At 40.5% G+C, this 25,958-nt stretch overlaps 3 protein-coding genes across 3 annotated transcripts in view; 2 read left to right on the forward strand and 1 right to left on the reverse strand.

Moving 5' to 3' along the window:
• The first annotated feature begins 11,743 nt into the window (after positions 1-11,743).
• Positions 11,744-21,456, forward strand: LOC109874809 (EF-hand calcium-binding domain-containing protein 14). Its single transcript, XM_020466810.2, has 9 exons — positions 11,744-12,556; positions 12,676-12,824; positions 13,368-13,513; positions 13,767-13,865; positions 15,592-15,702; positions 19,118-19,282; positions 19,547-19,673; positions 19,788-19,898; positions 20,099-21,456. Exons 1-9 carry the CDS (start codon positions 12,381-12,383, stop codon positions 20,275-20,277), a joined length of 1,263 nt encoding a protein of 420 aa, XP_020322399.1. The 5' UTR covers positions 11,744-12,380; the 3' UTR covers positions 20,278-21,456.
• Positions 21,457-21,741: 285 nt separating this feature from the next.
• LOC109874912 (zinc finger protein 830-like) lies at positions 21,742-24,528 on the reverse strand. Its single transcript, XM_020466969.2, has one exon. The coding sequence runs from the start codon at positions 24,447-24,449 to the stop codon at positions 23,394-23,396; it is 1,056 nt and encodes a 351-aa protein (XP_020322558.1). The 5' UTR covers positions 24,450-24,528; the 3' UTR covers positions 21,742-23,393.
• Positions 23,688-25,958, forward strand: part of LOC109874718 (ankyrin repeat domain-containing protein 13C-like) — a 29,420-nt gene continuing 27,149 nt past the window's right edge. The window contains exons 1-2 of the mRNA XM_031810415.1: positions 23,688-25,592; positions 25,816-25,857. Coding sequence (XP_031666275.1) covers positions 25,184-25,592; positions 25,816-25,857 — 451 coding nt within the window. The 5' untranslated portion in view covers positions 23,688-25,183. The remainder of the gene's footprint in view (positions 25,593-25,815; positions 25,858-25,958) is intronic.

The following is a 25,958-nucleotide window of genomic DNA, read 5'->3' on the forward strand; positions in this document are numbered from 1 at the left end:
ATTAAGGCAGCCCCCCGCACCTCTCTGATTCAGAGGGGTTGGGTTAAATGCGGAAGACACATTTCAGTTGAATACATTCAGTTGGACAACTGACTAAGCACCCCCCTTTCCCTTTCACTCTTAGAAAAAAGGGTTCCAAAAGGGTTCTTCGACTGTCTCAATTGGATTCTACATGGAAGCAAAAGGGTTCTACCTTGAACCAACAAGGGTTCTTCAAAGGGTTTTCCTATGGGGACAGCCTTTTTTTCTAAGAATGTAGGAAGAATGTTGGTTTGCACTGTATGTTAACTGTTAACTGGTGTGTGTTTAGTCTTGGTACCCTAAGCCCAGCATTATCTGTAACGATTAACAGTTATTATAACAGAGACCTTTCAAATCATAATTTAGACTAATATTGATGGAAGTCATAACCTTGCAATACACACTCTAATTATCAGATTATATTTTCTTGATTTTTGAGATGTTGTTTTCCTATTCTTTATTCAATAAATCCCATTCAATTTCATGCCGGTCTTCAAAGTAGAATAAGTACATGCCATTATCACTAGACAACATATTTGGACACTCCATATTAGAATAATGGAAGAATGTGCTGCATAGATTTGTCACAGTTTTAATCTAAAATATATTTTTTCTGAGCAACACAGACTAATGCATATAGTTTCCCCAATAAAAACACACCCTCGTTTTCCTTGTGCTTTGAGGATTCCATCTGGTGCCAAGCTGTTTTGGTCTCAGTTCCTGGTGCGATGTAATTTAGAAACCAATAACGATGGCCGTGGATATTTGTTTTGATTGTGATGACGTGTTTACCATCAACATCTCATGAATATGCATGAGGCTGCTGCTAGGTTTCATTGCTGCAATTTCCCCGAAGGGAAACGTCTTAACTTCATAATCTCTTATTAGTGAGAGTTAAAAGAACCATCTGAACTGCCTTGAGTGTTATTCTGTTGAACATCAAAGACAATTGTTTTCCCGAATATGGAGCCTCTCATAAGAAATCATTTCCTGTGACACACAAACACAGGTTAAATAGAACACATGGTACACTTTCAGTCATGTTAGCCTCCAGCAGCATAAAGCCAACCACTGAGACTATCATCATCCCCCTCACCCTCATCATCATCACTATCACCACCATCGCCATCATCACCATCCATCAACATCACTGTTGCCACCACAACAATAGTTGACATTTTGCATGTGTTCTCCCTACAGTTTTTTGTCTTTGCCTGTCTTTGCCTGTCAGTCACTTCCATTCTAAACAGCCTCATGTTAGACTAATCCCTCGCCCCCTGCCCTGCCATCCACAGGGAACTCCACAGCAGGGCATACTTGTTTTAGTGGCAGGCTACATATAAATCCACTCTTAATCCGCTCTCTTCCTCTTTTTCCCCTGCAAATATGCCTTTCCCTTAGCTCTTGATCTCATTAGCAGTAGAGATATTCTGCTATTTAGATTCCTATTCAGGCTCTCTGCTGCAGTTTCACAGTCAATGTTGTTGAGAGTCACACTAGACCTTAGAGTACTAACAGACACAAAATACGATGACAAAACATGGCATATCACTTTCCCAATGTGCAATGTGGCTGATTTCCATGCCTTTAGCTGGAGCATAAATGATCCAGTTCACTGAGAATGCTTTGAAAAAGCTTGGTTATACCCGAATGTGCTGGTTTCCCTCTTCTGCACCTCATCAAGGGTTCTCTCTCTTTCTCTTTGTGTCTGGCCTGTTGAGCTGTGCGGGGAGAGAAGCCTGTACAAAGAGAATCACAGATCAACCTCAGTGTTTGACAGTACATGAATACAGTCAAACACAGTAAGGCCCAAATAGGGAAGCCTCTCTCTCTACCTCAACAATAGAATCACAAATCACATTCAACAAGGCGTGAGCTATAAGAAAAAATAATCCTTGCACATAATAACAAGTATTAATACTCCTCTTTCTGGTTCTTTTTCTTGTGTAGTGGTTATCAGATTGCATCTTAAACATCAGAAGGAATGTCCTTTGCTGTTTTCTTTAACAACTGCATAATAATTCATTTATTTTAATATTAATGTATTCTTTTCAAGATAAAAGGTCACAAATATGTCTCACTTGAACATTTTCATAATGCCTGTGTTTCTAAGAACAATGTATTATCCCTATAAAGATTACTCATGCTCATTCTTTGGCTCTCTCTCTGTGGATGCTCAAGATGCTACTGTACCTTTGAATCAGCACCATGCAAAATGATTATTTAGAACATGGTGTTGTTTCTCAGTAAGCTCTTCACTAAACGCATTGTATATGAGAGAGGAATTAAGAGCATATACAGTACCAGTCAAAGGTTTGGACACACCTACTCATTTCAGGGTTTTTCTTCATTTCTACTATTTTCTACATTGTAGAATAATAGTGAAGACATCAAAACTATGAAATAACACATATGGAATCATGTAGTAACCCAAAAAGTGTTAAACAAATCAAAATATATTTTATATGTGAGATTCTTCAAAGTAGCCACCCTTTATCTGTATTGACAGCTTTGCACACACTTGGTATTTTGGTATTTTATTAGGATCCCCATTAGCTGTTGCAAAAGCAGCAGCTACTCTTCCTGGGGTCCACACAAAACATGAAACATGTCATAATACAGAACATCAATAGACAAGAACAGCTAAATGTTTTTTAAAAGGCACACGTAGCCTACATATCAATACATACACACAAACTATTTAGGTCAATAGGGGAATAATGTAGTAACTTAAAAAAATGTAAAACAAATCAAAATATATGTTATATTTGAGATTCTTTAAAGTAGCCACCCTTTGCCTTGATGACAGCTTTGCACACTCTTGGGATTCTCTCAACCAGCTTCATGAGGTAGTCACCTGGAATACATTTCAATTAACAGCTGTGCATTGTTATAGGTTCATTTGTGGAATTTATTTCCTTCTTAATGTGTTTGAGCCAATCAGTTGTGTTGTTACAAGGTAAGGGTGGTGTACAGTCCATATTATGGCAAGAACAGCTCAGATAAGCAAATAGAAACAACAGTCCATCATTACTTTAAGACATGAACGTCAGTCAATACGGATACAATGTACAGATTCAATATGTGAATGGTTCGGTGAATGTGGTTGCCGGCGCTCTATCACGGTTTAGTAACTGGGGAAGCGTTAGGGTTTTTGTGATTGCAAACTGGAAGTTTGCATGTTTTGGAGTGGGCGAGTTACGTTCCCCATTTTCTGTGTTGTGGGCTTGTATATGTGTGTTTCAGGAAATGGCTTCCTGGATACCAACCATTGATTGGTTGGCCCCATTGATGATTGGAGTTCTGACCCCGCCCTCTCATCAGGAGAACAGCTGTTTTCGGTTACCGACTCCTTTTGCAGCTTTAAAAGCCAGAGTTAGGAAGAAAGAGCTTCTTGGTATGTCCTGTGTTTTGTTGTTGGTCTGAATGCATTTTTGTAAACCCCTAGCATAGCTAAAGTTAGCGATATAGCTGATACATTTTGCAAATTCGTAACATATAATACAAATTGTCATTCATTACATATCATGCGAATTGGTTGATGGACATCCACAAATGAATACATACCATACGAAACATAACATATCATACTAAATTGAGTGTCAAGGATTTACGTACAGAATAATTCAAGTAACAGCCAAAATACAGGAGGCACTTGAGTAAATGAGGTACAGTGTCTTCGGAAAGTGTTCAGACCCCTTGACTTTTTCCACATTTTGTTATGTTACAGCCTTATTCTACAATGGATTAAATAACTAAATAATCATCAGCAATCTACACACAATACCCCAAAATGACAAAGTGAAAACAGGTTTTAAGAAATGTTGCAAATGTATAAAAAGGTAAACAGAAATACCTTATTTACATAAGTATTCAGAACCTTTGCTATGAAACTCAAAATTGAGCTTAGGTGCATCCTGTTTACATTGATCATCCTTGAGATGTTTCTAAAACTTGATTGGAGTCCACCTGTGGTAAATTCAATTGATTGGACATGATTTGGAAAGGCACACACCTGTCTATATAAGGTCCCACAGTTGACAGTGCATGTCAGAGCAAAAACCAAGCAATGAGGTTGAAGGAATTATCTGTAGAGCTCTGAGACAGGATTGTGACGAGGCACCAATCTGGGGAAGGGTACCAAAGGAAATATTCAGCATTGTAGGTCCCCAAGAACACAGTGGCCTCCAACATTCTTAAATAGATGAAGTTTGGAACCACCAAGACTCTTCCTAGAGCTGGCCGTCCCGGCCAAACTGAGCAATCTGGGGATAAGGGCCTTGGTCAGGGAGGTGACCAAGAATCCGATGGTCACTCTGACAGAGCTCCAGAGTTCCTCTGTGGAGATGGGAGAACCTTCCAAAAGGACAACCGTCTCTGCAGCTCTCCACCAATCAAGCCTTTATGGTAGAGTGGCCAGACGGTAGCCACTCCTCAGTTAAAGGCACCTGTAAAAACAAGAATCTCTGGTCTGAAGAAACCAAGATTGACCTCTTTGGCCTGAATGCCAAGCATCATGTCTGGAGGAAACCTAGCACCATTCCTATGGTGAATTATGGTGGTTACTATTTTCTACATTGTAGAATAATAGTGAAGACATCACAACTATGAAATAACACATGTGGAATCATGTAGTAACCAAAAAAGTGTTAAACAAATCAAAATATATTTTATATTTGATTCTTCAAAATAGCCACCCTTTGCTTTGATGACAGCTTTGCACACTCTTGGCATTCTCTTAACCAGTTTCACCTGGAATGCTTTTCCAACAGTCTTGAAGGAGTTCCCACATATGCTGAGCACGTGTTGGCTGCTTTTCCTTCACTCTGCGGTCAAACTCATCCCAAACCATCTCAGTTGGGTTGAGGTCGGGTGATTGTGGAGGCCAGGTCATCTGATGCAGCACTCCATCACTCTCCTTCTTGGTCAAATATCCCTTACACAGCCTGGAGGTGTGGTGAGTCATTGTCATGTTGAAAAACAAATGATAGTCCCACTAATCGATGTCGGCGATGTCATCTACAAAATAGCTTCCAATACTCTACTCAGCAAACTGGATGCAGTCTATCACAGTGCCATCCATTTTGTTACCAAAGCCCCTTATACCACCCACCACTGCGACCTGTATGCTCTAGTCGGCTGGCACTCGCTACATATTTGTCGCCAGACCCACTGGCTCCAGGTCATCTATAAGTCTATGCTAGGTAAAGCTCCGCCTTATCTCAGCTCACTGGTCACGATAACAACACCCACCCGTAGCACGTGCTTCAGCAGGTATATCTCACTGGTCATCCCCAAAGCCAACACCTCCTTTGGCCACCTTTCCTTCCAGTTCTCTGCTGCCAGTGACTGGAACGAATTGCAAAAATCGCTGAAGCTGAAGACTTACATTTCCCTCACTAACTTTAAACATCAGCTATCTGAGCAGCTAAACGATCGCTGCAGCTGTACATAGTCCATCTGTAAATAGCCCACCCAATATACCTACCTCATCCCCATATTGTTTTTATTTACTATTCAGCTCTTTTACACACCAGTTTCACTACTTGAACATCATCATCTGCTCATTTATCACTCCAGTGATAATCTGCTAAATTGTAATGACTTTGCTACTATGGCCTATTTATTGCCGTACCTCCTCACGCCATTTGCACACACTATATAGACTTTCTTTTTTTCTATTGTGTTATTGACTGTACGCTTGTTTATTCCATGTGTAACTCCTTGTTGTTGTTTGTGTCACACTGCTTTGCTTTATCTTGGCCAGGTCGCAGTTGTAAATGATAACTTGTTCTCAACTGACCTACCTGGTTAAATAAAGGTCAAATAAAATAAGCACAAGCCAGATGGGATGGCATATCGCTGCAGTATGCTGTGCTAGCCATGCTGGTTAAGTGTGCCTTGAATTCTAAATAAATCACAGGCAGTGTCACCAGCAAAGCACCCCAACACCATCACACCTCCTCCTCCATGCTTCATAGTGGGAACCATCCATTAGTTCACCTACTCTGCATCTCACAAAATCACAGCGGGTGAAAATGTGTGTCTGTTACTTGAACTCTGTGAAGCATTTATTTGGGCTGCAATTTCTGAGGCCGGTAACTAATGAGCTTATCCCCTGCAGCAGAGGTAATTCTGGGTTTCCCTTTCCTGTGGCGGTCCTCATGAGAGCCAGGTTCATCATAGTGCTGGATGATTTTTGTGACTGCACTTGAAGAAACATTCAAAGTTCTTATGTTACGCACGCCTCTTGGAGGAGGGAACGCAACACCTTGCTACACTCAACTCCCCGTGGAGTGACTGTAGGTGCGGGTAAGGATAACAGAGGCAGAATATATTACCGTTAACAGGGAATTTATTTCCTTCACACAGTAATTTGGGGAAAAGGGGCTGGATGGAACCAAAGCAAAGAAAGTCAAAGTTAGAGAGCCCCCTCTCCTACCTTACCTACCTACCCACATCTTACCTAACTAGCACCAACTGGCACACTAACCAAAATACAGGGGATGGTCCTCCCAGGTCTTATCTAGTGTGCATAGACATAGCACATACTACGGGTATGTGTATGCCCACAGGCCTCTTGCCTAAGCACTCCCAAGGTGCCTTCCCCCTCCCCCCTGGGAACAAATTAAACAGAATAATACAAACTTAAAGTGAACAATTTCACTAAGCAAAAACACAGTCCTATGGCATACACAAACGTCTGCAGGACAGGCTACAAAATACGTAGGGTTATGGTTAAGTTTAGGAGTTGGGTTCAGGTTAGGGTTAGGGGGAGGGTTAATGTAAGGGCAGTGGTGGAAACCAATTGTCATAGTTGAGTAGAAGTATAGATACCTTAATAGAAAGTTACTCAAATAAAAGTGAAAGTCACCCAGTAAAATACTACTTGAGTAAAAGTCTAAAAGGATTTGGTTTTATATATACTTAAGTATTAAAAGTACATGTAATTTCTAAAATATACTACAAAATTAGAAAGTAAAAGTATAAATCATTTTAAATTCCTTATATTATGCAAAGCAGATGCACCATTTTCTTGTTTTTAAAATATACGCATAGCCAGGGGCACACTCCAACACTCAGACATTATTTACAAAAGATGCATTTGTGTTTAGTGAGTCCGCCTGACCATAGGAAGTAGGGATGACCACGTGTTCTCTTGATAAGTGAGTGAATTTCAACATTTTCCTGTCCTGCTAAGCATTCAAAATGTAATAAGTACTTTGGGTTGTCAGGAAAAATGTATGGAATAAAAAGTACAATATTTTCTATAGGAATGTAGTGAAATTTACTATGTTGCGTCTAGTCTATGAGACCAGGCTGAAATATTTGATGCTCAATATGCCATTGATTAACAACAAATATGCACATGCATTATTGATGTTCGCATTATTAAAATGAAATCAATATAAAACTGCCATATCATTTTGCTGACACCTCGATAACTGTGATCTTCAACCTTTAACTTCTTTTGTTGGGGAGTCAACTCTACGTTGCACACTTTAAGACAGCAACTCTCTGCAATGCTCCCCCCCCCCCCCCCCCCCCCCCTGCCCCATTCACATTTTAGTTTTGACCCAGGACTACACAGCTGATTAATAATCAAAAGCTTGATGAGGAGTTGAATATTTGAATCAGCTGTGTAGTGCTAGAGCAAGAACCAGCTGAGAGCAGAAACCCTGCGTATATTCTATTATATGAGAACATTGCCCCCTGCTGATGTACACCAGCAAATACTATATACAAAAAACAGAAGACTAAATAACGTTTCAAAAACTGGCTGATTGGCTGATCAAATCCTAGGACCTATCACATATCCTTGGACTTATTCCATATACTGGAACCTTTAAAAGGAAAGAGTGAAAACCAGCAGTGATGTGGTCTTCAAAAGCTGTGACTGAATAGGTGTAGGATATAATGACTATGTTTCGAATACACTAGTAAAATGCAATTGAATGGTTATTCCTCAAACGTCTCATTGCTCAAACCTCAGTAGGCTAACAGATATGACCTTCAACAAATGATCATAGGCATATACAAGGAGCTGGAAGCATGCTGCTTAGAGACCAATCATATCAATAGATACGCATGTTCTTATAGGCCCCACATAGCTCTTCATTCAATGAGTACCACATACTGTTTCACCCTTAGGCCTTGTGTCACAGACAATAATACAGGCTCTAATATCATTCCTGATGGAGATTTATGAAAACAGCCATTAAACATAATGGTCTGTGGACCACAATAAATGGGTAACATAGCCCCTAATGAGCAGAATCGGTATTCCAGGAGCAGCACCACCTCCAACCAACGCAGTTAATCTGTATTCAAACAGTCTGTCATGTCAGATGAAAGCATTCAATTAGTAGTCAATTCTATTCAGTATCTCCCATCATGCCATCCATTTAGATTCTCTTTCAGCGCATGAGATAGATCGCTGCCAGACAGACAGTTGCGTTGTCCAGGATCATCCCTGATGAGAGTAAGGAGACCCCTGCTGTGAACAAACTGTGAAAGCAAGTGTTTTATTGTAATCAGGAGTACGGTGGATTGGTATTATGGTAAAATGGGGGACCCTGTAAAACAACACGTTTCATTGCACCTATTCGGTGTGACAATAACAAAATTAAATACAAATAAATTATACCCCCCCCCCCCCCCCCCCCCACTCCCTGCCTCGTGGCTGTCGATGTGACTAGACAGCAGGTTGAAGAGGCATCCTTTTCAGTCTTAGGCCTGAGATTAAAAAGTTAAAAAATCCAGCGAAGAGATGAAACATCCTCCCTATGCTTTGAATTGGAGCATCATGCTGGGGGTTTAGCACAGACACACAGCGTGAAGCATGTCCCCTCACCAGGTGTTCTAAGTAGAGATGAGCATCTGATTGAATTTTTACTCTACCACCTACATGCCTCTTTTGCTGGATGTATTAGCTTTCGCACAATAGCTTCTATCCTGTTAATTCAAGTTAACACACAAAGGCAGAGTATCAGAATATCAAGCTAAAGCAACACCAGATTTGACTGAAGTTATGGCACTGACCTTCCATGGCCTTAAAGGGATAGTTCACCCAAATTTCAAAATTACTTACCATGTAAGCAATCCATGGACAAGGTATGACAGCAATCCATCCTTTTATTTAGTTTCCCTGGCACTGTTTCCACATGCTAATGTTTTAGCATTTGTGGCACAACTTCCATTCAAGTCATGGGACCGACATTAGCATTTTTCATCAAAGAATCTAAAAATGGGCCTCCCGGGTGGCGCAGTGGTTAAGGGCTAAAACGTTAACATGTGAAAACAGTGACAGGGAAACTAAACCAAAGCATGGATTGATGTCATACCTTGTCAATAGACTGCTTACAGGGCAAGGAAACCAATATATCATTTTGTAATTTGGATGAACTATCCCATCAAGGTCAACTTCTGAGGTTATGAAAGCAGCATGACCATAACCCTCAGTAAGACGATTCTTAACACCCATATCTACTGAGTTCCTATAGATGTTTTATTGACCTCTGAGGAGCTTTGCAGGTTTCGTTTCCAGAGAGAACATTGGAGTAGAGGTATCAATCGTCACGCTGAAATGAAATGAGTGAGTTGATAGAATAAAGACATGTATTAGGTCTATATGATCTAATTAGCACAAGTGCTCTGTAGCTTATAGCTCAGTAGTCCATAGATGTAGGCCGAAGGGACAAGTGCATAAAGGTCAGGGCAAATCAAATCAGGAGGGATACAGTGGGATTCCACTCTAGTGGAGATAGGTCAGGCCAAGGTCAAAGTTCACTCAACAGAGCCTGGGCAGCTTCGGCTCAGCGCTGTCAGGTCCTGACCCTGTTCAACATGCTCAGAATCAGAACTGATGGCTCCCCACTGGTGCTAGGTCGGGGAAGATAAACAGAGAAGAGAAGATACATAGCCTATGCACACAATGCAAATATGGTTAGGCCTACGTGGGTGCAAAGATCAGAGGCAGTTGCATGAAACAGCAAAAATGTAAAACCAAGTATGAGCAGAAAAGTAGAGACAACTTAAACCATTAGGTAAAACATTTTCAATATTCAATTATTAACCTATCATCATGAATATAATATTTTATTTACTATGTACTAATAAAGCTAATGGTTTATTTTTATTTTCTTGTTTTTGACAAAAAGTAAACATCCAGAGAGCCTCTGTAATACACAACCCCTGCTATGGACAACATCATAAGTGACTTGGACACTAGGTTCCACACCACTGCAAAAATTGTAAAATAATTTTCTGCTGTTCTGAAAGTTGGGCAGATTAGTGAGGATAAAGTCCCTTCTGTGTGCCAACCACTGATCATGAAGTATTCCAGAGATCTTACACCTGAGTTTCAAAATGAAGTAAGACACCTGAACACTGTATATGATGCCACTTTCCCCCCTAACTTGTTCCCTCTTGGTCTCCTGAATGTAAGATGCAGCTACAAAGCATTTTTGGAGAAGTCTGCATTGCTTTATGTATATTTTGTACACTGCCTGTGACTGTTGCTGGTGGCGAGAGAGCTTTCAGTAAGCTAAAACTAATTTAAAGATTTTAGGTCCACTATGTCCCAGGACAGGCTTTGCAGCCTTGCCATGCTTTCCTTTGAAAGTCAGTTAGCTAGAAAGCTGGACATCAAAGACTTGATCAGGGACTTTGCTAGCAAGAAGGCTCAGCGCTGAGCTCTTGGTGAGTAAGGCTGAGCAAGGGCCAGTGATAACTGTTAAATGGCATGGCTATAGATATTGGATCGCTACACACATGATGCCCACCGGCTGAGAACAAGACTGAGAACAGACTGAGAACTGACTGAGAACAAGATATATCTCAAAGTAATGGCTGGTTTGCCATAAAATTGGTTGTGCACAATCAAGACCCCAAGTGGAAGAAACCTATTGATTTGGTGACCACTTGACCTTTCCTCTAGCGCCATCATCAGGCCTTTTCATTTCCATTTAGCTTTCCATTTTCCATTTCCACTTTTACAGCTGCTTATTTTCTAGCTGGTATGTATACTTAGTTCAAAAATCTGCTGCTGATTTTATTATTTTGCTTGTTATATCATTCTATAGATGATAATGTTAATTTATTTTAATTGAAAAGGTTCATGTATATTTAAGTTATATTTATTTTAAGTTATTCATTAATGTTAATAGAATTTTCCATAAAAATTACATTTAGACTGTAAAAGATGGCCTTTAGCACATTTTTTATAGAGGGTATCAGTCTTGCATCAAATAGTGGATTCCACTGTATGCAGAATGTTGCATGCATGTCTGCATATTGTTTTATTTTCACTGCTCACTGTCAGTAAATATCGTACAGTAAATATTGGTCTACAGGAGAGTTGCAAGCCTGCAAATGTAGAGTTATTTAAAGCTTTGATTTAGTTCTGGTGGTGTGGTTACAGCAATTGCGCAGGATTGGTGTGGCCTGTGATGGCGGGGCCCAATGTGATATTTTCATGGGGCCCAAAATCCCTGGCGGTGCCCCTGACCATGGAAGTTCCAGTGTAATTAAATGTATGTTCAAAACCATATGTTTTCAAATCGTCAAATTCAATTTAAGAAATTGTTCAAGTCAGGGAATTTATTCACAGAGATGGTAGTCAATGTACAATATCTGGTATTTGTAGAGAGGATCATTTCATAATGTAAAGAAATGTAAGAACAATGAAAAATGTGCCACACCTGTTGGGGGCAGTATCAAAACATGGGAGTACAGAGAAGGGAATTCAACCAATCAGGTGCCAGTTTAGCGATGCTCTGTCAAAGATGTTCACCGTCAAAACAAGATTGTTTTATCCAGGTAGTGCGTCAGATCAATTTACGACTGCACAGAAATGTAAACCATTTTGGTAAGGTTTATATTATATTGGTCGTGGTACTAGAAGTGAGTTGATTTATAGTTTATACTGACTGTACACCATATTTTGCTGTGTAGTAACGTTATCTCGAAATCGCCATTTTAACTTGGTTGTGCGGCCGCTGTCAGGTAGCTAGCTCAGCTGGAACTGTGACGTTAGTTAGCTAACCGCTGGGTAACGTTAGCTCACTATTTCAGACGTTGACAAAGCTAGTACTACGAGTTTTCAAAATAGCATGCTACTATAATTGTCTAACATGCTTAGTTACCATACGTGATTGGCAGTTCGTTGTAGCTAGCCTGTTTCAAGTTACAAAGTAAGCTAACTAGGCTAGTTGGCGGAACCAATCAGCTTAACAACACTAACGCTACTGGCTAACGTTAGCTATAGGACGTTATTTACAACAACCAAACTGGACAAAACGTTGGATTTGGTCGGGTTTAAGTCGGGCTCAGCGGGTTCGCTGACCCCACAGAAGAAGATGAAGAAGAGGAAGGAGCTTAATGCATTGATCGGACTTGGGGACAGTAAAAGGAAGAAAACCAAGAAGGGGTCCGGCCACAGGCTCCTACGAACCGAGCCCCCAGACTCAGAATCCGAATCAAGTTCAGATGAAGAGGAATTCAGCAACCTTGGTACTGTCGCTGCTTTCGGGAAGTAAGTGATCAAACTTGTACTTAGTCTCAGTAAACCTGTAGAATTATGTTTATCAATGATGCATGAAGCTTGTGACTGTAAAATATTAATGCAAACTATGTGTTTCTAATTAATCATAGAATAAGTTACGTGCAGTGTTGCAATGTCTGCTATCCCTTGATCCTGTTCATCATACTGGCTGCCTGTGTTATGGCTTGTGCCGGGCTGCTATGGATGCAGATTGCTCTGAAAGAAGACCTTGACTCCCTCAAAGAAAAGCTGCATACTAGTAAGCCATCAGATAAGACCTGTCATCTATTTTATTTAACCTTATTAGCCAACTAGTCTAGCTAGCTAACTTTGTCATTTGAAACAGGCTCGCTACCATGAACAATTGTTTTATTTAACTAGGCAAGTCAGTTAAGAAACAATTCTTATTTACAATGACGGCCTAGGAACAGTGGGTTAACTGCCTTGTTCAGGGGCAGAACGACATATTATTGTCAGCTCGGGGATTCGATCTAGCAACCTTTCGGTTACTGGCCCGCTCTAACCACTAGTCTACCTGCCGCCCCAAGTAACTACAAAGCACAACTAGCATGCTATCTGTCACCTGTCAACCTTCAGACACAGCCTTTTGGGTTAAATCAAGAATTCAGTTACAAGAGTACACACTACTCTTGTGGCTACACACTAACCCTAGTTGACCTTGTAATAAAGAGTAGGGTAACCTTTGCACAGCCATCACTTATTGCTGAGTTTTACAATCAAACAACCCAGTAACTGCAGTTTTAGTAAATTGTTATTCACTTGATGTATCTTTTCTCCACAGTGGAATCCAGCCAGAAAGTGTCATCACATGAAATACCAAAACTAAGTGAAGATCTGAAGATGAAACAGAGAAAGCTGGAGGATATTGAAAGTGGAGACAAGGGTCTGAACAAACTGTGGTCCAACCTTACGGAGATGAACAGAAAGGTAAAGTTGTTTTAGTGAAGGGAAAGTGTTATCAATATCAGCATAACTAATTCATGTACGGTCTGTTATCCCATCCACCCCCGTTATGTACACACACAAGTATAATCATTCATGGCCATTCATATGCAACCTGCCACACCATGGCAGGTTGAATTGAGGTTAAGAATTTTTCAAAGTCCAAACTTGCTCAGAGTGAATGTGAAGTGAAATGTGTTTCCCAAGTGTAATTGAATGTTCTGCTCCATTCCATTAGATCAGTTTGCTGGACTCTGCAGTGAACCACCTAAAGGCCAACATCAAATCAGCCTCAGACTTGATCAACCTTCCAACTACAGTTGAAGAGCTCCAAAAGGTAAAACAGTTTTCAGATTAAGAAGTATTGGACATACAGTGAGGCAAAAAAGTATTTAGTCAGCCACCAATTGTGCAAGTTCTCCCACTTAAAAATATGAGAGGCCTGTAATTTTCATCATAGGTACACTTCAACTATGACAGACAAAATGAGGGGGGAAAAATCCAGAAAAATCACATTGTAGGATTTTTAATGAATTTATTTGCAAATTATGGTGGAAAATAAGTATTTGGTCAATAACAAAAGTTTATCTCAATACTTTGTTATATACCCTTTGTCATTGCCAACAGAGGTCAAACGTTTTCTGTAAGTCTTCACAAGGTTTTCACATACTGTTGGTGGTATTTTGGCCCATTCCTCCATGCAGATCTCCTCTAGAGCAGTGATGTTTTGGGGCTGTTGCTGGGCAACACGGACTTTCAACTCCCTCCAAAGATTTTCTATGGGGTTGAGATCTGGAGACTGGCTAGGCCACTCCAGGACCTTAATGCTTCATACGAAGCCACTCCTTCATTGACCGGGCAGTGTGTTTGGGATCATTGTCATTCTGAAAGACCCAGCCACGTTTCATCTTCAATGCCTTGCTGATGGAAGGATGTTTTCACTCAAAATCGCACAATACATGGCCCCATTCATTCTTTCCTTTACACGGATCAGTCGTCCTGGTCCCTCTGCAGAAAAACAACCCCAAAGCATGTTGTTTCCACCCCCATGCTTCACAGTAGGTATGGTGTTCTTTGGATGCAACTCAGCATTCTTTGTCCTCCAAACACGACAAGTTGAGTTTTTGCCAAAAAGTTATATTTTGGTTTCATCTGACCATATGACATTCTCCCAATCTTCTTCTGGATCATCCAAATGCTCTCTAGAAAACTTCAGACGGCCCTGGACATGTACTGGCTTAAGCAGGGGGACACGTCTGGCACTGCAGGATTTGAGTCCCTGGCGGTGTAGTGTGTTACTGATGGTAGGCTTTGTTACTTTGGTCCCAGCTCTCTGCAGGTCATTCACTAGGTCCCCCCATATGGTTCTGGGATTTTTGCTCACCGTTCTTGTGATCATTTTGACCCCACGGGGTGAGATCTTGCGTGGAGCCCCAGATCGAGGGAGATTATCAGTGGTCTTGTATGGCTTCCATTTCCTAATAATTGCTCCCACAGTTGATTTCTTCAAACCAAGCTGTTTACCTATTGCAGATTCAGTCTTCCCAGCCTGGTGCAGGTCGACAATTTTGTTTCTGGTGTCCTTTGACAGCTCTTTGGTCTTGGCCATAGTGGAGTTTGGAGTGTGACTGTTTGAGGTTGTGGACAGGTGTCTTTTATACTGATAACATGTTAAAACAGGTGCCATTAATACAGGTAACGAGTGGAGGACAGATGAGCCTCTTAAAGAAGAAGTTACAGGTCTGTGAGAGCCAGAAATCTTGCTTGTTTGTAGGTGACCAAATACTTATTTTCCACCATAATTTGCTAATAAATTCATAAAAAATCCTACAATGTGATTTTCTGGATTTTGTTTCTTCTCATTTTGTCTGTCATAGTTGAAGTGTACCTATGATGAAAATTACAGGCCTCTCGTCTTTTTAAGTGGGAGAACTTGCACAATTGGTGGCTGACTAAATACTTTTTTGCCCCACTGTATTTGTTTAGAATTACTGCCAATTTATCATTATTTGCGTCAACCACAAATGTATCTGGAAAGTGACTCAAAATGTTTTAATTTGCAGAGTGTAGCTACAATCGGCAGCACGTTAACCAGTGTGCAACATGATGTCCAGACAATGCAGACAACCCTTGCGGACCAGAAGAAAGAAATGGATGATCTAAAGATGACTATGGTAAAGAAAATAGAAATACTAGCTTCCTTTACAGCCCATTTTCTTCAGCTTGTACCTGCACAGTTAGCGTTAGAGAGCCAGTCAGTGGTGTCAGTGGCCAAATGCATGAGTTGCAGAATGATCTCAATGAGAGATTAAACAACTTCTAGTTATGCAGCGATTTTAGTACCAAAATATTGTATTTTTAATTCCATCACTTTAAATTTCTATTAGGATATTGAATTTGAATGGAATATTTTTGCATTTATAATGTACAATTTAAATCATGAAATTCATAAATTGAACTTTTATTTCCTGATTTAAAACTGAATTTAATGAATATTGCATTCAGTGAATGTTTTACATTTACATTCAAATTCAATATTTATAAATTCAGTTTAAATATGGTAGATATTAGTCATTGTATGAGCATCCAGTTTACAAGTTATTATTTCAAGTTAATCTAAGTTTCATATATTCAACTTCTCAGATGTTTTCAAATGTAATTCAATATATTTAGAAAACCAGAGACAACATCCTGGTACTCCTTGCCAACCCGGAAAGGTAGAGGAGAACCGATAGAATCAAACTCTGTGGTAAATAGATGCTTCTGGCAGTTTCTGAAGCCAATGTGGCATGTTGAATGTATTTTCTAACTATGAATTTGGCTCTAGTGTTTTAACCGTTTTGGCTATAAGCTATTCTGACCCCATTCCTAAAAGCTAAGACTCTGGAACATGGGTGTGTGCCTTCTGTTCCCTGCTTTGATGATCACAGACTGTGTAATACACATAATTTGGCCCCCATAAGAATATAGTTGAATAGCCCTTCTAAGGATAGCCTTTCCACTCCCTATTTAATCTAGCTCTTGTGACTGACTGGGATCGAACCAGGTCTCCTGCATGTCACAAGACTGTGTTAGCCCAGTAAGCTAAAGCCTATACTGGGGTCGTTCCACAAAATGAGAGCCTTTAGCATCCCTTTGAGTAAAAATTGTGCACCAATATAGAATTTTTAAAAGCCTGTAATATACAATGAAGTGCCTTTTTTAATATACCAGTAGACCACATGGAGAATTTATTTAATCACATTTTTATATCAGTAAATGCTTACTAAAGTGCTAAAATTCTGCATTTTGACATGTCCCTCCGTGCACCCTCTGACTTCTAAAGTGTCCTGCACAGCCTGTGATCATTATTTGGTATTTTATTAGGATCCCCATTAGTTGTTGCAAAAGCAGCAGCTACACTTCCTGGTGTCCAAATGAAACATGAACAGAACAGAACAGACAAGTGGACAAGAACAGCTCAAGGCAGAACGACATACATTTTTTTTTTTAAAGGCACACGTAGCCTACATATCAATGCATACACACAAATCTAGGTCAAATAGGGGAGAGGTGTTGTGCTGTGAGATGTTGCTTTATCTGTTTTTTTTAAACCAGGTTTGCTGTTTATTTTAGCAATATAAAATGGAACGGAGTTCCATGCAATAATGGCTCTATATAATACTGTATGCGTTCTTGAATTTGTTCTGGATTTGGGGACTGTGAAAAGACCTCTGGTGGCATGTCTGGTGGGATAAGTGTGTGTGTCAGAGCTGTGTGTAAGTTGACTATGCCAACAATTTGGGAATTTTCAACACAATGTTTCTTATACAAAGAAGTGATGCAGTCAACTCTTACATCGCTCGCACTCACCAACGAGTGTCTGCGTTGCCAAGGGCTAAAATAGAAGTCAGTTCTATTTGTGACACAGATCGCGCTGCAAGTCCTGCCTCTCCCATCTCCTCATTGGTTTTAAGAAGCAGATACCCACGTGCCATCTCCTCATTGGTTATACACACGTGGATGACTGAAAGACGAATGAGGTCAGTGGCGGTAATGCACCTAATTTATGAAAGTTGCCAATCGCAGTATAAAGTTGAGAAGAAAAACCCTAGAAGGAGGAGAGATTACAATTTTATGTGTGGATTAATTGTCGGAGTAGAGGACCTTGTGCATTTCAGGTAAAATAACAACTCAATGTTTATATCACAGGACAAATTAGCTAGCAACCACAAGCTAGCTAAATAAAACAAAGTAGCTAGCTAAATTGCCATAAATGTTTAAGGCTTTTTGACCTGTCCTCAAATGAATGGAATTGGTTCAGAGTTTGATATTTTAACCTGGGTGTCGTGATTGCGTTTGGTGTGGGGGGACAAAATAAATGTATGCATGATGGCGTACGTGCGCAGCCAGTTTGGGTTCCGTTAGCCAAGAGAGGCTGACATGCATAATATTTATATCAGCCCTCTGATTGCAATGAAGAGCAAGATGTGCCACTCTGTTCTGGGCCAGATGCAGCTTAACTAGCTATTTCTTTGCAGCACTGGACCATAAGACTGGACAATAATTAAGAATAGACTAAACTAGAGCTGGCAGAACTTGCTTTTTGGAGTGTGGTGTCCAAAAACCAGAGCATCTATTTATTACGGACAGACCTCTCCCCATCTTTACAACCATTGAATCTATATGTTTTGACCATGACCGTTTACAATCTAAGGTAACACCAAGTACTTAAGTCTCTTCAACTTGGTCAACAGCCACACCATTCATTACCAGATTCAGCTGAGGTCTAGAACTTAAGCAATGATTTGTACAAAATTCAATGCTCTTAGTTTTAGAGATGCTAAGAACCAGTTTATTACTGGCCACCCATTCCAAAACAGACTGCAACTCTTTGTTAAGGGTTTCAGCGACTTTATTAGTTGTGGTTGCTGATGCTTATGTGGTTGAATCATCAGCATACATGGACACAGATGCTTTGTTCAGTGGCAGGTCATTGGTAGCCTATTGCGGACAGTCTGAGCACTGATGGAGGGATTGTGCGTTCCTGGTGTAACTCGGGCAGTTGTTGTTGCCATCCTGTACCTGTCCCACAGGTGTGATGTTCGGATGTACTGATCCTGTGCAGGTGTTGTTACACGTGGTCTGCCACTGCAAGGATGATCAGCTGTCCATCCTGTCTCCCTGTAGTGCTGTCTTAGGTGTCTCACAGTATGGAAATGGTAATTTATTGCCCTGGCCATATCAGCAGTCCTCATACCTCCTTGCAGTATGCCTAAGGCACATTCACGCAGATGAGCAGGGACCCTAGGTATCTTTTTTGTTTTGTTTTTCAGAGTCAGTAGAAAGGCCTTTTTAGTGTCCTAAGTTTTCATAACTGTACCTACTGTCTGTAAGCTGTTAGTGTCTTAATGACCTTTCCACAGGTGCATGTTCATTAATTGTTTATGGTTCATTGAACAAGCATGGGAAACAGTGTTTAAACCCTTTACAATGAAGATCTGTGAAGTTATTTGGATTTTTACGAAATATCTTTGAAAGAGGGTCCTGAAATAAGGATGTTTCTTTTTTTGCTGAGTTTATGCATGTTTTTGTGTTGTATTGTTACAGGACGTTACTCACCTGAGAGAGGTTGTGAGCGAGGTTAACACGACCCAGACACTGTACCACGCATGGACCGGTGACCAGATCCACAGTCTCCACACCTCTGTGTCCAACCTCACTCAGAGGGTGTCTTTTATAGAGCAGGGCTCTGCCCAAACAACACCATTCAGTGTGAGTAATGGGTTGGAAGTGGTTCATGGTTCTGTCAAGGCACACAGAAGACAAGATACAGACTCGTAGAGTGTTATGTAGCAAGAGCTACTTGACCCTCGGTGGCTATGTGCCTAGATAAGTTCTGTTATTGTTCTAATGTCGAAATGCATTTTACATTGTAACATTCATGATTCCTAGTTACACACCAACAATTGTTATAATCACTTCATGCTAAAAAAGTAAAATAATATAAAACTAAAGTTATCTTTCAACCTATTTAAGGACCTTGTGGAGGTCGTTGAACCAGTGCCCGTCAGTGGAGGTGCAACTGTACCAGTAAAGGACCCAGTTACAGAGAGAGACACCAATGCAGATGGAATTAACGCAGCAACTTCAGAAGCTACACATGGTATAATAAGATCAGACAGGAGCGCTTATTTGTCCATGACATTTTCATAAGAAATAAGTATAGTGAAGTACAATGTTACCTGTGGATGACTGTCCTGTTCTTTCTCCTCCACAGGTTCAAAGCCAACAAGACGTCCACGGTTTTTGACGTCAAATCGCTCCAAGAGAGAGTCTGGAATAGAAAACCTTAAAACTGTGTCATTTCCTGGAGTTAACTCTTTGAAAGGTATTGGATAAACTTTTAGTTATGAAATTTCATATCTGTGATCATACATCAACATCTTAGTCATATACAGAGTATCCTGCATCTACAATTAAGGAGAAATGCAAATATGAATCTCCGATTGACAGTGTGCTTGAGCAAGGAATGCGTGCATTTTATTTTGTTGCCAATGAACAGTTACCTGAAACTTCTACTTCTACTAGATCTCAATGAGCTCTTTGAGCACACAGGGACCGACCCCACCTCTCAGGGAATGTCTTACCAAGTCCTGAGGAAACTCTTTGACACCGCAACACCAGACCACCGTAGCCTGGAACGCTACGACAAAGACGGGGACCAGAGGTTCTCACTGGCTGAACTGAAAGCTGCTGCAGGTCTGTGAGAAGAAGTGGCTGAGGCTGCAGAGCACAGTATTGAACACGGAGAGGTCGTCTCTGTTTGTGTATGTGGAGTGCCCCACAGTAATGGCTGCACTTTTATTGAACTGAGTATTTAATAACAAGCTGAATGTGGAACAGTGGCACTGGCATGCTCCCCTACACACTTAAGCTACAGTCAGCTACCCAGATACAAGGTTTCTTTCTTATTATTTGTCAAAACAGTTTACAAAATGTACATTTCCGAAATCACATTTTTTGATTGATGACAAGTGAAGTTGATGTGAGATGAATGGTTGAATAGGGACATCATGACTTAACCAAAATATAACTTATCAGAATCTAGTACCTACCACAAACTTTCCCATTTAGGTAAGTTCAGTTAGTCTTTGCTTATTGCTTGTTTTGTTTAATGTCTTGAGTTATTTTCTGCATTTTAATGTAACACCGAGACGAAACGTATCCTTAACCCATTATTTTTATTAAGTCTGCAAGATTCTAAGGGCTATAAACATGCTCTTTTAACTAGTTAGTCACCTTGAAATATTAACTCCTGAAGCATATGTAGAAATAATACAATGTTAATGAATTCATACAAGTGGAGTGTTAGCTTCAATTTGCTGTATATTAGTGTTGTGTGTAGTACAGATGAGGAGACAGAAGTAGGCACCCCTGGTTGTGATAATGTAACAGGTAGTTATAGAAGCTGATCTCTCTCAACTTAACCTTGTTCTTTTGTGTGGGCCGTTACATTCTAAAATGCAAATGTACAAATCAGGACATGTCAACTCACTCAACAACACTGCTGTATTATGTAAATATGGTAGACTTTTTAATATGGCATCCTGTAAGATTGACCTGTTTGGGGGGGGGAGGGGGCTGCATAGAGGTCTGTAGAAAATCCTCAGCATTGTACTTTAATGGAAATTATTGTATTAAGTTGTGCTTTGCATGTTGCTAATAATATAACTGTCTAATGTATCGATTTTAACATAGAGGACTGTTTGAGGGTAATTTGGCTCTGCAGGATAATCGGGTGGAGTTCTGGAACAAAAAATTAGGGCAAACAGATTTAGAATTGCTATTTTGGTTTCCGACAAAGCTATGTGCTTTGAGGATACTGTGGGAATTTTATGAACGCGTTGTGTGAGCACTAATTAAAGTGAAAACGTGGATTACAAGGATTTGACAATCTATTTAGTTTCCATACTTTCAAATGTTAGTATTCTAGTCAAGGTTATTTATAAAGGACTGTTGTTTTTGTTTTGGAATAATGTGTATCATGTAGGCCCACCAGTATGCTCCAAGGTTCCGATAATGACGACCATACAGGCATAAACGGTTTGTTTGTGCATTTGGTCTCAGCTGTGATAGTTTCTTCTGTGGTTGCACAATGAATATACAAAGTTGGTGTGCATTTAACCATGGGGTTGATTTGTGTTGAGGGCTCCAGAAATGAGAATTGAGGATTTGGCTCCCAACATTTTTTTTAATAAGTGCTGATAGTACAGTATTTCATACGCATGGTGCTTTCTGCATGTGTGTAACATTAGAAAAACAGCATTTACCACAAGAGCAAGTTTTATATACAGTACCAGTAAAGGTTGGACACCTACTTTATCTTTTTTACTATTTTCTACAATGTAGAATAATAGTGCAAACTATGAAATAACACACAGAATCATGTAATAATCAAAAGTTTAAACAAATGAAGGTATATTTGAGATTCTTCAAACTAGCCACCCTTTACCTTGATGACAGCTTTAAACACTCTTGGCATTCTCTCAACCAGCTTCATGAGGAATGCTTTTCCAACATATGCTGAGCACTTGTTGGCTGCTTTTCCTTCACTCTGCGGTTCAACTCATCCCAAACCATCTCAATTGGGTTGAGGCCAGGTCATCTGATGTAGCACTCCATCACTCTCCTTGGTCAAATAGCCCTTACACAGCCTGGAGGTGTGCTTTGCGTGAATGTCCTGTTGAAAAACAAATGATAGTCCCACTAAACACAAACCAGATGAGATGGCGTATTGCTGCAGAATGCTGTGGTAGGCATGCTGGTTAAGTGTGACTTATTCTAAATAAATCAAGGACAGTGTCACCAGAAAAGCACCATCACACCTCCATGCTTCACGGTGGGAACTACACATGCAGAGATCATCCGTTAACCTACTCTGCGTCTCACAAAGACACGGTGGTTGGAACCAAAAATTTAATTTGGATTCATCAGACCAAAGGACAGTTCCTTAAATTCCAAAGATTGACTTACCTTCATGTCTTAAAGTAATGATGGACTGTTGTTTCTCTTTACTTATTTGAGCTGTTCTTGCCATACTATGAAATTGGTATTTTACCAAATAGGGCCATCTTCTGTATACCACCCCTGCCTTATCACAACACAACTGATTGTCTCAAACACATTAAAGAAAGAAGTTATACAAATGAACTTTCAAGTCACAGCTGTTAATTGAAATGCATTCCAGCTGATTACCTCATGAAGCTGGTTGAGAGAGTGCCAAGAGTGTGCAACGCTGACAGTCATCAAGGCAAAGGATGGCTACTTTGAATCTCAAATATACAAGGATAGTGATGGAGTGCTGCATCAGATGACCTGGCCTCCACAATCACCCGACCTCAACCCAATGAGTTGGACCGCAGAGTGAAGGAAAAGCAGCCAACAAGTGCTCAGAATATGTGGGAACTCCTTCAAGACTGTTGGAAAAGCATTCCTCATGAAGCTGGTTGAGAGAATGCCAAGTGTTCAAAGCTGTCAACAAGGAATGGGTGGCTACTTTGAAGAATCTCAAATATAAAATATATTTTGACTTGGTTAACTACATGATTCCATGTGTTATTTCATAGTTTGGATGTCTTCACTATTATTCTACAATGTAGAAAATAGTAAAAAAATCAAGAAAAACCCTTGAATGAATAGCTGTGTCCAAACATTTGACTGGTACTGTAGACATAACTGTACAAGACAACACATAGACATTCAAAATCCTCAACAAAGGTTTGTCATTGACAGAGGAAAGAAGCTGGCTCCTTTGCAACTTTGCTATTTTATTTACAATCTGGAGAAACATTGACCCTATTCGGGTCAAAAGGACCCAGGAATTTTAAGCAAGGGCCCCTTTAGCCCTCCAGTCTCTTGACAGCAAGTGGAGCAGCTCTTCTTCATCCTCCTCATCGCTTCCCCTGGAGTCTTCCTGGTCTTCGGTCTTCTCCTTCACAACTTTCTTCACCACATCTTGCTTATCTCTCAATACCTCAACCCTCCGGTAACATTCGATTTGCTCATCGATTTCATCAATCTGACGCTCAAAACGCCCCTCCTCGTCATCCTCGGCTACAATGGCCTCTGATTTAGTGTTCACCTGCCGCATTTCCTTTTGGAACTCTTCCCACTCCTTATCCATTTGATCTTTTGGAGCGTCAACATTGCGGACTTTGGCATCTCTCACTGGGTCGTCAAAGAAGCCTTCTGGTAGTGCTTCAGGTGTATTTTCCTTCTTCTCCACACTCTTCTCAGTTTCATCTGGTTTGAGGATAGACCCGGAATGAGAGGCAGCTGGGACAGCTGGAATGGTGCCGTTGTCAAAGAAATCAGCTGGGAGTCCTGGGGCAGGTGTCCCCTTCTGCACACCCGAGCTGGAGGCTGCCCCTAGGTCAGAAGAGTCACCAGCCTCCTCTTCGTCTTCATTATAGACTCCGGCCAGAAGACTCAGTCCAGCAGATGCTTTTTTCAAAATTCCAGTTAGTTTCTTCGGCCCAGGCGGGGCAGGTTTCGCAAAGAAAACATCAGGCAGCCCTGACGACGTAGATGCCTGCTCGTTACCTGCCACAGGTTTAGACTTTTTCCCATTCGCGTCTTCAGAATCCAATGCTTTCCTTTTCAGCGGGGGCTGGGGTCCGTAACCTGTTGAACTTTGTTTAGACCCCTTGAGCTCGGCAACTTTCTCCTTATGCTGTTTTCCAAGAACGTGAGTCTGCCACAATATTTCATTCTTTACCCGCTCGTTGCAAAGTACGCAGCTAAGATGATCGAGACTGTTGTACTTGGCATAAGGGGATTCGACACGCTTCTTATCTATCGTTTGCTTTTGTTTCTCTCTCATCAACCGACGCAGTTCATCTTGATGAATCACTTTCCTCTGCTTATTCTTTGGAGGCATTATTTATTTGCGTTCCAAAACAAAATTTCTGAAAGCTTGGCAAACAAGAAAAATATGGCGCGTGTAGATGACGTATGTTAATTCAAGACCCCTATTAGGCGTCGAAAAAATTGCCAGAATCATGTTTGAGAACATATTCTGTAAATTGTACCTTATGCTGGTGCTTTTAAATTGTATATATATCATCATGAGTTTACTACAATGTATTTTGTGTGCGTTAAATATTTATTTGAAATTTCTAAATTATTAAAAGATGATGTTCAACTATTATCGCGATACCTAAGGAATGTGGTTTTGATGCTTTTTATTCTCGCGAGATACTAAGCGGAAGATGGCAGATGGTATTTTCACCACTGAGGTATTAAGAACGCTTTTCAATCGGAAGGTTTCTAATCTTGCGAGCAAACGTTAGCAAGCAAACTACCGCACTGCAAGATGCAATTGGAACATTTTGAAACGAGTTTTATCAAGGATGTCGCCGAATAATTTGGTATTTTCATTCTTAATCGTGTGTTAACGATCTTGAGAGTATCTTTTCCAGTTGTTTTGTTTTTACGTGTGTGTTGTTTCTGTTGTAACACCCACATCCATTATATGGTTGAAAAACTGCAATCTAGCTAGCTAGGTTAGGCAAATAGCTAGCTATTAAGGTAGCTATTGCAGCTGTCATTGACAACCATAGTCAACATAATACAATATTCTGAAGTCTCCTTGCTGGCTAGTAACGTTAAATCATGACCGGGGAAAAGATTCGCACATTGCGGAAAGACCATAACAACAAGCCTAGTAAGGATGGGTCTATAACGTTAATGGAAACATTTGATGAGTCTACAAATGGAACAATAACCTCTCCAACCCCCAACGGTGCCGCCATCACGTACAAATCAAACAAGAACCATAACAAGACGGTGAAACCTATGGCACTGCAGCAGCAGCTATCGAATATCAATGCAAACAATACCAATGCCAATCAATCAGTTGGTACTATCATCGATGACTATAACAAGAATCCCATCATTCTAACCAATGGTAATGAGGACTTGAATTTGGAATTCCCTGTTCACGAATGTGTGTTCAGAGGAGATGTGCGTCGCTTGTCCTCACTCATTCGGACCCAGAACATCTCCCAGAAAGATGTGCATGGTGAGTGTGCATGGTAACCCGAATTTAGTACATGGAATAGGAAACCGCATAGGTTATCACTTCTAGTTTTGTATCCATTACATTTTAGCTGACACTTTTTTGACTAACATAGTCAGTACTTGCTTACTAGCGTGTGTTGAGTTAAACATAAACATTGTCCATGTGCACCTGCACTAGCTGTGACATCAATAATCTCATAACTGGTCATTCTCTCTCTTTCTAGGAAACACACCTCTTCACGTAGCTGTGATGATGGGTCACAAAGGTAAGGGCTTTGACTTCTGGTAATCAAGAATATCTGATATGGAGAATAACAGATACATAGACCTATTTGAACAGGACCGAGACATGCAAACAACTGTTTCC

This window comes from Oncorhynchus kisutch, linkage group LG30, assembly GCF_002021735.2.
Source record: "Oncorhynchus kisutch isolate 150728-3 linkage group LG30, Okis_V2, whole genome shotgun sequence".
Lineage (NCBI taxonomy): Eukaryota > Metazoa > Chordata > Actinopteri > Salmoniformes > Salmonidae > Oncorhynchus > Oncorhynchus kisutch.